This window comes from Mesoplodon mirus (genome assembly GCF_964341445.2).
Source record: "Mesoplodon mirus genome assembly, chromosome: 14".
NCBI lineage: Eukaryota > Metazoa > Chordata > Mammalia > Artiodactyla > Ziphiidae > Mesoplodon > Mesoplodon mirus.
The window spans coordinates 23,894,544-23,905,979 of NC_138990.1; the positions used below are offsets into that span (position 1 = coordinate 23,894,544).

The following is an 11,436-nucleotide window of genomic DNA, read 5'->3' on the forward strand; positions in this document are numbered from 1 at the left end:
GACCAGTTTTTCCACTTTTGAAAATATAATAGGAGAATAAAAATGCTTCCTTGATGTACTTACTCACCATTAGTTAGGCTAAGCATAAGTTGATTAAAAACATTTTACTTATTTCAAAAAGCTTTAAGTTAAGAACTAAATTTCCATCTAGAATTAAATTTTTCTTCTTAAATTTATGACAATCTCAATTACATACTGTTTCAATAGTACATTAATGCTCCTTAAAAACTAGCATACAGGTCACTTATGTGAGTTATTCAAAAATACACTAGGAATGAGAGATAGGTAGGGCATTCTACAGCATGTATGTTTTGTTTTTGTACATAGAGACCTGCTGTTCAGAGCAATTTTGTATCTGGCTCTTACTGTTCTCAGTGGGACTAAATATCCTGCAGTATTTGTGTGTTTATGCTTGTGTTACTTTTTAAGTATTTAATAAACAAAGGGAACTGTAGGCTAAAAAATGATGGGATATTTTTTTCGTTCGATAGCTCATCTTAAAGCCAAAGTTGAATATTGACACACTTACTATAAAAATATCACCACTTACAGGAGTCGATTTTGATCATGCCAGAATTTTGTGTTAAAATTATTTTAATGTAAATGTTTTAAGTTCCTTCTTCTTTCTTATATATTCGTTTTTTTAAAAAGAAATTAATAGTGTATTATACCACTTGTGACAGAGTTATAGGTTTTAGCTGTTTTTCTCCAAAGACTTTCTTTCACTGTAACTTGGTGTAACATGCTGTTCCCAGAATGGTTACCTTAGAACTGCACTTCTTTTTTTTTTCAACTAATGACATAGTCCTGTAATATAAAATAGGCTATTTTGATGCCATTTAATGGTCTACTCCATTTGAATGTGAAATTTGTAAATTCAGAGACTTTTGTAAACATGTAGTGTCTGCGATCTGAAGTCTGATTATAGCGTCTTTTATTTCACATTTAATCCTATTCTCTGAATATTTGTGATTATTATATTTCCTTTAGAATCATCCATAATTGCAGAGTATGACATTGAAAGGTTATATGATTAAAGTAAAATTTATTTGAAATCACAAAATCAGTTTTACATCTTTCAAAAAATTTTTTTAACTATTTCTGTTTCAGAGATCATCTGGAAATGCTGATTGACCAACTAAAGATCAAATTACAAGACACCCAAAATAACTTACAGATCAACGTCTCTGAACTGCAGACCTTGCAGTCTGAACACGACGCCCTACTAGAAAGACACAACAGGATGCTGCAGGAGACCGTGTCCAAGGAGACCGGGCTCCGAGAGAAGTAAGGCTGGTGGCGCCAGCAGGCCTGTGGGTGCCGGGCAACAGCATGTGTTTGCTGGAGCTCCCGGTGTGGTGCTCCTGGGGAGGATGCAGGCTGATAGCTGGAAATAGGTGTTTCCACAGGCTTGGTGACTTGCTGCTTCTACCTTAGAGCTCCCCCTTTTGATTGTTTCTCTACTTAGCTTTTCTAAGAGTAATTTTATCTGCTCACCCAGTGTTCTGTCTCCCGTGGCCTTCATGGCCAGATGCTTCTTTCCAGCCAGGTGTCAGAGGACAAGCACTTTTCTTTCTCTCTAGAGGAAAACATTCCGAAAGCTGCTGACTGAGCTCCCTGTGCAGCTGCATCCTTGGCCTGTCACATTGCCACACTTGTGTTAATCAGTGCTCCCAGGAGTCGCTGGGGTGTCGGCAGAATAGACGGATTATTGTGAACAAGAAGCTTTGAGCTCCTGGGATACAGCAGTTGGGTTCACGGAGCATCTTCTGTCCGGGGTGTGGGGATGCTCTGCAGAGCTCAGGTGTGCTCGTCTTACGAGTTGAAAGCACTTGGTTTGCTTGGCTTTTGACCTTTCCACAGTGTGACTTATCTGTTTTAATCATGTAACTCACAGTTCCAGGAAGACCCACCAGTCTTCTGACTACCTGGCACCAGGTTTTCCATAAGATTAGCTTACACAGGGATGGTCACTTGCTGTTCACATCAGAAGTTTCCAGCACTTACTCTTTACTCTAGAAGGCTGGTTGCGACTATGGTGCTAACACGACTGAAGTGCAGTTATTTCATGCTCCACATGTAGCCCTGTGCTCTGATAAACTATGAAGGAGGCTCCTCATCTGAACACCCGGTGTACTTCCTCAGCCCAGGCCCCTCGTCAGAACTGGGTGATGGCCGGGGTGGTTCTGAGCTCAAGATCAAGGCTGTAATCCAGGCACAGAGTCTATTAGAAGCACAGCACGTGTGGGGGGAGCACACGGAGAAGCAGTTTATTTACAACAGAAGCAAAGCAGAGCTACACACCCCGAGAAGCGTGTGGGTGTCCTTGCTGATGAGGAGTGCGCTAAAGGGGCGATTTAAATTGCTCATTTAGGGGCCATCTTCCAGGTCTGTCTTGTCCTCTGGCCAAGCATCTTGCTTCATTTCCCACACCTGATCTGACCCAGGGCCCTGCCCAATATGCGTGTGCATCTTTTAGCCAAGATGGATTTCAGTGTGAGGGTCTCTGGGAGATGGACAGCACATATTTTGGGATAGTGCCCCCTGCCTTTTTGACCCTCCCGAGAAACTCTTCTGCACGTGCAGTCGGGGAGGTCTCCTTCACCTTAAGAATGGTAGATGCGGTTGTCGTATCTTTTTACCCCAGCAGCTTAGTTTCTCTCTGCTCTGCCATTAACCTTTTCGTTGAAGTGTCAGAGGGACACAAGCTCCAGTTTGCTCGGACCAGGGGCCCGTCTGTGTCCTGCCTCAGTTGCCCAGGTGCACGTGGGGTCCACGTCTCAGGGCAAGGCAATGTCTGGGGTGGAAGCTCACACGGCGCGGCCCTCTCCGCAGGCTGTGCGCCGTGCAGTCGGAGAACTCCGCGATGAAGTCTGAGCATGCACAGACCGTGAGCCAGCTCTCGGCCCAGCACGAGGCCCTGCGTGGCAGCTTCCGAGACCAGGTGCTGCAGCTGCAGGAGGAGCACCAGCGGACGGTGGAGACGCTGCAGCAGCAGCTGAGCAGGCTGCAGGCCCAGCTCTTCCAGCTCCGGAGCGAGCCGTCCACAAGAAGTATGTATGTATGCTCGGGACGCTGCCTTCCCTGTCCTGCCCTGTGTGTCTGCGCTTCCCATAGTCCCGAGGAAGTAGGTGACTTACGGGGTGACCACCAGCGTCAGTGCTGTGGCCAGTGAATATTGGATCCGCTTACTGAGAGGAGACTTGGACACTGAACCCTCCTGTAGTAGTTACAGCAGCCTCTGCGCCCCTCAGGACACCGACCTTCACGTAATTGGGTTTTCCTCCGACTCAGGACGCTCTGTCGGTCTCAAGACCTGTGTCCACATTCCAGTGTCCACTGCATTCGTTGAGTGTTCTTCGCTGCTAGTCTCCAAATACGTCTGTCCTTTAATCAGAAATTCTAGAAAGAGCTGAACTTGTAGGATCATTTGGCCAAACACAGCTTCTTCCCTTTCAAGTTTCTAATTAGTGGAGTTGGAGTTTAACCACACACACGACTTCTGTTCTGCTTCCTGGAAGAGATGGGAACCCGTCAGCCAAGTTGAGGCCACACTTCATTATTAACTATCAGCTTTATACTTGATACTGATTCCTTGTCACCAGGGCGTTGGCAGCTGTGGTCACTCCTCAGGATTGAAACCAATGCCAGGAGTCATCAGAGGAAAGTAACCAGCCAGGGAGACACTGGAATAAAGAATTAGCAGTAGCATAAGCAGTTAGCAGACTTTCAGGAAGGTGCTTCAGCAAAGGCAGCCAAAGGGCTAATGTTTGAAAAGGGGGGCGGGAGAGGGAACTTCATGGAAAGGAGAATAAAGGAAACTTGAAGTGAAAAGATCTGGTCAGAATTCTGGTCCCTAACGCACCTCTGAGATCTTGGGCGAAGCCATTTAATTTCTCTGACCTCGCGGTTTCTTGGGATTAATAAAGTAACGTGCTCGGAAGCATCTTATCAATCTCCCAGTTTAGTCAGTGCTGCTTATCAGCAAGCAGGGGAGTGCGGCCTGGACTCTATGATGAGTCAGCCTGCCCTGGGTTCGGGGCTCTTTGCTGGACGCCACGAAAGGAGCGGGCAGTGGCAGGAACCAGCAGGGCCGGAGTGTGAGGCCAGTGGTCAGCAAGAGCCTCCTCGGAGCTGATCTCAGCAGCAGTGTGGTGTCCCAGAGTTTGCAGTGCGGTAAACACCCAGTCCTCAGAATCTGGTGGAAGGGGTTTTGCCCTTGTTTAGCAGCTGGCCAGACCTCTGCATTGTGTCATCTAATGGTTTATCTTAACTCTGGTAGCAAGTACCACTTTTGCTGAATTGACTTAAGTGGTTAAAAGTTCAATAACTAAATTGTTAGGGCTGTTTCAGAAGTTCTTTCTTTCTACACCATTTGCCTGTCTTCTGGTTTTTCAGATTCCCTACCATATCATTTGCCATCCCTAGAATCATTTTAACTTTACTGTGTATCCCTGTTGATGCTGAATCCATAATTTTGGACAAACTCTTACTCTTTAAAAAAAAAAACATGTAACAGGCCCAGCTTCTGCCCAGCAACCTTTGAGGAGCCTTCGAGAAAGGAGAAGCACGGACCTCCCGCTTCTGGATGTGCCGGCCACGACCCGGGAGGAGGGGGAGGGGATGGAGACCGCGGACACCGAGTCCGTATCTTCCGCCGGCATCCACCCGCAGTCCTTAGAGCAGCTGCTCCGTTCTCCCGAAGCCAGACTCGGTACACTTCCTGCTTCATTGTGCCTTTAGTTAATTCTGCTGTCCTATCCAGCTAATATTACTCTGATTTATAAATGCTTTTTTGAGCTACTCTAATAATTTTTCTTTTCAGTATTCCACCCTTTTTCAAATGGAAAACTTTCCTGCAGAATGAAACCAAAAAAAAAAAAATTTTTTTTTTAAAACAAAATAAAAATTTCCACCCAAAGCTTGAGCCAGAAATAGGTGGTTGGAAGTTCTGTAGTGGTGTCAGAAATAGGATAAATTTCTCTCACCCTTCTAAGAAACTGACAGTTTCCGTTTGTTCCTCTTGATGAAGTGGTCACACTAAACTTGCCTTATTAACTGTAGTAAAGTTTTGGACTATTTTCTTCTTACCTATAATGCACATTAATGTTCCTAGTTCAGATGACTCTGTTTGTCATCTCGGAGTCTCCAGGATCTGGAGCGAGGACCAGTTGTGTCCTCGGTCCTAGACTGTGATTGGTCCTTGTCCCCCAGGAAGAGTTACTCCTGATACGCTGTGGCCACAGCTCCACAATCAGACTTGGCTTTGCCATTTTTGCCAAAATTACTTGTTGACTTTGAGCCTCTTCCCTCATGTATTAGATTTGAGCAATAATACTGCTCCTTCCCTGGTAGAAAATCCTTGTGAGAGACCATGATTTAAGTGATCAGTAACTGCTGGTACTTCCTCCTTTATAAGTAAAGAGACACCAGCTCTCGAGTCATTAACAGATGTAGGAGGATGAAATCAGTAAGTTGGTGCCTACACACTGGCCTGACAGCTTCCAGAACGAGCTCGTCGAGCCTGTGTCCAGGCAGGTGGCCCACTCCACAGCAGAGTCCATCTTACCTGTGTCACATGCAGCCTTTTAACTGGGCCATGGGGGATGGAGAGCAGGGCTAAGTGTCAATACTTGGGTATTTTCTTATTTAGAATCTTTGCCTGTGACCCCTCATGTTGGAAATAATTGTTGGGGCAATTCCTTGCAGAGCCTCCTTCCTGGCACGCTGAATTCACCAAAGAAGAATTGGTTCAAAAGCTCAGTTCCACCACAAAAAGTGCCGACCACTTAAACGGGCTGCTTCGGGAAACAGAAGCCACCAACGCCATCCTCATGGAGCAGATTAAGGTGAGGGCGGGACGCCACCTCCAGGAAGCCCTCCACACATAACACACACTCATGTGTCCATCACACCTTGATCCCTTACAATGTTACGTTTCTGAAATGGAGAAATATTCTCGGCTTTTATATCTTTTATATAAAGACTATTTTAATTCCTACTTTTTCTAAGACACCAGAATAGATTTAGAGATTAGACAGCCATTCACAAGTCCTTGTTCCACGTTTGCTTGAGTAAAACCTGAAAGGATGTGTGTCCCTAAATTCCAGACATGGACCATAGAGCACTTCCAATTAGTGGCAAAGTGGCATGGGAGAGGGGCTTCCCTGGTGGCGCAGTGGTTGAGAGTCCGCCTGCCGATGCAGGGAGCGCGGGTTCGTGCCCCGGTCCGGGGGGATCCCACGTGCCGTGGAGCGGCTGGGCCCGTGAGCCGTGGCCGCTGGGCCTGCACGTCTGGAGCCTGTGCTCTGCAGCGGGAGAGGCCACAGCAGTGAGAGGCCCACGTACCGCAAAAAAAAAAAAAAAAAAAAGTGGCATGGCAGGTTTTCCTGTTTAAAGTCGACTCTGTAAGCATGTAGGAACCAGGCCGTTGAGGATTACGCAGCTATCTGCACCTGAACTCTTTGTAATACAGTCATGTTGTTTGTTGACCACTTCTCACAAGCCAGGCCCTGCACTTTACATTATGTTATCATATTTAATCCTCATCATCTCTGGGTGAGAACAAGTTGATCAGGGTGGAGAAAGTTCAAACTTGTGTCTGTCTGAAAAGTGCCTGCTTCTGCCCTGGACCTGCTTCTCCAAATAGATGGTCCTATCTCAGTGTAGGGCCAGAGGCTGTCCTTGTCAAATTTTGTTTTTTTGGGGTTTTTTTTTTGCAGTAGGCGGGCCTATCACTGTTGCGGCCTCTCCCCTTGCGGAGCACAGGCTCCGGATGTGCAGGCTCAGCGGCCATGGCTCACGGGCCCAGCCGCTCTGCGGCATGTGGGATCCTCCCAGACCGGGGCACGAACCTGTGTCCCCTGCATCGGCAGGCGGACTCTCAACCACTGCGCCACCAGGGAAGCCCCTCAAATTTTGTTTTTAATGCTGAGTTAATTCGGTTATTTGCAGTAAATTGTATATATCGTGACATTCCACCTCTAACTATTTTAGTATGCGTCTCTATAAAATATATAAAATAACATTTTCCCACATTGTCAAAGCTTTATCAGCTAAAAAAATCACTAAGTAGCCCAGAACCTGAATGACTATTCAGATGTTATGCTTCCAGAGACTGACATTGTCCCATGATTTCTTAGACCTTAGTGTCACTTTTTTAAATGACCCTATGTTTGAGGACAGAGTTGGCCAACTTTCATGGACTAACCTGAAATGATAAGTTGTAACCATGTATTTTTATTTGTTTCAACCCAGAAATCTTCCTCAAATATTCACCATCCTGCATCTTTTTCACATCGTCTTGTGCCCTCTTTTCTGTTAGTTTCTGATTGATATTCATTGTGAATTGTCTGTCTGTCCTGGACTCAACTTTTGTTTGGTCAAGTGCTGTTCGTCTTGTAGCGGCTCTGGCTGTGGACACCCTGCCTGCCTGCCGGGCGGGGGCGGGAGTGGGGATGGCGGTGGGTGTGGCCCACAGTCTGTCATCCCGGAGCCCTGAGCCCTGGCTCCCTTCTGCCGAGTGCGGAGGGGGCGCCGACCCGCGTTATCCCCCCAGCCCGGTCCCCGGTCTCGGCCCCGCTTCCCACCGTGCGCGGTGCTGCCTCTGCGGCCGGGCCCCTTGGCTCCGTCTCCCACGGCGCCTGCTTCCCGACTTCTAGGAGCCTCTTGATGTTTCTCATCTACTCTTTTCTGCCGGCCTGGTCGCTCCTTTGTTGCCATTTTGGGGGCATTTCGGGGAAGAGAAAGAAGACCGCGTGCCTCCAGTCTGCCGTGTTAACCCGTCTGCACTCCTTTCTCTGACACCAGCTTCTGAAGAGTGAAATAAGGCGGCTGGAGAGGAACCAGGCACGAGAGCAGTCGGCCGCCAACCTGGAATACCTGAAGAACGTGCTGCTGCAGTTCATCCTCCTGAAGCCGGGAAGCGAGCGGGCGCGGCTGCTGCCCGTCGTGGACACGATGCTGCAGCTCAGCCCCGAGGAGAAGGCCAGGCTGGCCGCCGCCGCCCAAGGTGCGCGTGCCCGGGACGCAGACCAGAGCTTTGAAACTTTGTCCATTGGACGCGCTCTGCCGTGTGTGTCCCCATGAGTAGGGTTGAAAAGCTGGCTCTTTAACGTTTTAGGGCAGCTAAGGTGTGTTTGCGTCATTTTCACACAGCAGGCAACAGTGCAGTGTCCAGTTTGATCTTCCAGTTCTTTGAAATTGGATTTGTGATCCTAGAGTTGAATCCTGCCCACGAACACAGTTCCCTTCTGTGTCGTACTTTTTATCGTGTGGTCGATGTCCTCACCCTACCCACCCCCCGGGAGCCGTTCCCCACAGGGTCGTGGGAGAGAAGTGTCCCCAGTGGGGCTGCCGAGGCCCAGGACCGTGCGTGGAGAGTACATTCCTACCTGCATCTCAAACCTTCCGCTAGAAAGCTCTCCTTACACACGAAGTGCATTGCGGAGAATTTCCAGCGGGGCGAATTCGTTGCTGAGAAGGCCATCGTGGGCCTAACTGTTTACTCCTTCGAAGGCAATGAGGCAGCGTGTCTCCTTTCTCTGGTTGCTATTAAGAGTCTTCTCTGGGGCAGTTTCACTTTTATGTGAACAGGGGAGAACTTCCAGCCTCTGTGTGAGGAAAGACCACAGAAAGCGCCACCCTGGTCCCTACATGAGCAGCGTGCAGGGGGCACTGCTGGGCAGGGCAGGTTGGTGCTCTGCCGGCCATGCACGTGTTAACACGCCTGCTCCCCGCGTGTCAGGTCCCAGCAGGTTCACAGGCTGCGTGTGTCTTTCCTGCTTGACGTATGACGTGTGATAAGTCAGCTTTGCTCCCGAAGGAAGTGAGTCACACAGCATTTTTCTGTGCAGAATCAGGATCTCAGCCCCCTGACAAGACGGAGCCTTGCTTCTGTACATGTGTGCTCCCAGCTGGCCACAGCTCCCAGGGCTGTATGTTGTTGCTCAATATGCATTCGGGGATTGTCTGAGACAGACAGGAAATGCTATAAGTGTAAGGACAGACAGGTTTGTAGCATGAAAATGTGGTGTGTGAAGATTAACGCTTTTGTTTTGCTCCCCACAGGTGAGGAGGAAAATGCTTCCCGTTCCTCCGGCTGGGCGTCCTATCTGCACAGCTGGTCTGGACTTCGATAGACCGATGGGAAAAGCATTATTTATTAACCAAATAGAATCCATTCGGCAAAAAAGGTTCACATATATGTCTGTCGTTCTTTTGTCCAGAAGCGTGTGTACATAAGTCACGTCTCCGTGTGTGTGTCCGTACGTGTGTCTGATGGGTTTAAAGGGCTCGGCCCGCGGTGAACTCCAGCAGGTGGAGTGTGGGAGGGGCCGCGGCCCAGGGACCCTGCCCCTCCCGCTGCCGCCAGACCCAGGGGCCACGAGGCCACCCCACTCCCTCCTCCGGACCCTCAGGCCACCTGTGTCGGGGCCGCACTGTGAATTCTGAAGTTAAACTAGATTTCGGTCCTGTACCAGCTGGGATTCAGGCTTTTAAAATAATGTTTGAAGACCATTTATCGCAAGGTCAGACTTGCAGATAGATTGTTATTAGTGACAAATGATGAGAGAAAATTTGTGAGTTAGAGTGTGAAGGAAAACGCTTTATCAGTAACGCTGACGTCTTTATTACGGGAATGTAAAGTGAATGTGCTGCTGTTTGTTACGAGACTAAGTTAAAATGTGATTCATTTCGTTATTTCCTTTCAAATGAGCTGTTCTTTTTTCTCTGAAGTGTATTACCTCAAAACCTGTTCTGGGGTCAGATCGTAAGCCCTTGGTCGCCACGTTCCCGTGGGGGTTGGTGGGGGGCCGGGGCCCTGCCCAGGCTCCTGCTGTGCTTCAGCTGCTTCCACGCCAGGAGTCTGGCGGGACCCGGGCCGCCTCCCCAGATGACCGTTCACCGGGGCGCCGGCTTGCGGCTCCGCATGCTCCCGGCCCCAGCGGACAGGTTGCTGCGTGCTGCATGGGGCCCTGGGAGGTCGCACAGCCCCGAGAGAAGCTCTAGGTGCGGGTCACCTGCCTGGGCGCCTCTGAATATTCCATGGAGCCCATCAAACACGTGTCCTTAAATCATAAACGTGAGAATGCTAGTTGCAGTATTTCTTTGTGGAAAAATCGCCTCACAGTAGCTCTGGGGAGCTCTCTTAGCTTCCAGTTCATACGCCGATCTTCAGTCTCAGCTGGTGAACTGACTTTGTACTTTGGTGACTGGGAACTTTGGTTTCCAATTTAATTTAACTGAAATTTGCTGCTGACATGTTGAGTTTGTTCTTTAAACAAAAATCTCAATGTCTGTCTTTCCTCCTGTTTTAGAAGAACAGACCTACTAGTGAATGTATTAATGAAATGCATCTATTTCAGAGCTGGCTTTAAAAGTTTAAGTTTAGTTTTTTCCTTTATAAGCTGTGAATATGAGTATGCCAGCAGTATGCGCTATAACTGTCACAGTATTTAAATAAATTTCACTGTCTCTGCAAGTCCAGGCCTCTTTGAAGTCTGTAAAAACTTGTTTTGAAATATATTCTCTACCTATGGACATAATAACAAAAATGCCTTTTAGCAAGATAAAAAATATATTACTTTGATTACAAAAGGGGTATCCTTCCCTGGTTTCAGCAATGAGGGGAAATGTAATGATTATTTTAATATTTCTATTAAACGTGTTGCATTGTTACGCCTGCTCATCTTCAATTAACCGAGGTCTCCTGGGCATTTTGAGTTGCTTTATGAAATGAACCTTGGGTTCCTTCTCTGCTGTCTTTACCAGTTGGGACCTCGGACCCTGGGTGCTTGGAGGAATGCAGGTCACCCTTTGGGTCCGTGGTGCCTGCCGCATCTGACACCCAGCTGAAACTCAGGCCACCTTGGCCTTTCCGTGGGCACCTCTCAAGTTCCGGCCTCTGTGGTGTGAGGGTTTCTTGTACAGCGAACTCTGCTTATGCTGCAGTCAGCGTAATTGGAGAATTACATTCCTTTAGGCAGAAGCGGACTACTCACTAGCAGTGCCGTGTCCTTTACCCCCATCAGCCGATGATGAATCTAATAGTTCCCATGAAGATACAGCAACGTTGCTGTTTGGTAAACAGAGCACACAAATGCTCACGTTTGATTAAATAGGAACGTGGTGGTGGCACTTGGTGCAAGACTGTTGTGGTTTGTGTTTTTTTTTTTTTTTTTTTTTTTTTTGCAGTACGTGGGCCTCTCACTGTTGTGGCCTCTCCCGTTGCAGAGCACAGGCTCCGGACGCACAGGCCCAGCGGCCATGGCTCACGGGCCCACCCACTCTGTGGCATGTGGGATCTTCCCGGACCGGGGCACGAACCCGTGTCCCCTGCATCGGCAGGCGGACTCTCAACCACTGCACCACCAGGGAAGCCCGACTGTTGTGTTTTGATTTGGTGTCTGAAAATCAACTGTGGCTTCGGCATAA

At 48.3% G+C, this 11,436-nt stretch overlaps 1 protein-coding gene across 1 annotated transcript in view; it reads left to right on the top strand.

Annotated features, from left to right (window-relative positions):
• The window catches only part of GCC2 (GRIP and coiled-coil domain containing 2), a 36,129-nt gene extending 24,987 nt beyond the window's left edge, over positions 1 to 11,142 (top strand). The window contains exons 18-23 of the mRNA XM_082641870.1: positions 1,111 to 1,287; positions 2,836 to 3,053; positions 4,520 to 4,714; positions 5,710 to 5,849; positions 7,810 to 8,011; positions 9,070 to 11,142. Coding sequence (XP_082497996.1) covers positions 1,111 to 1,287; positions 2,836 to 3,053; positions 4,520 to 4,714; positions 5,710 to 5,849; positions 7,810 to 8,011; positions 9,070 to 9,140 — 1,003 coding nt within the window. The 3' untranslated portion in view covers positions 9,141 to 11,142. The remainder of the gene's footprint in view (positions 1 to 1,110; positions 1,288 to 2,835; positions 3,054 to 4,519; positions 4,715 to 5,709; positions 5,850 to 7,809; positions 8,012 to 9,069) is intronic.
• Positions 11,143 to 11,436: the final 294 nt, after the last annotated feature.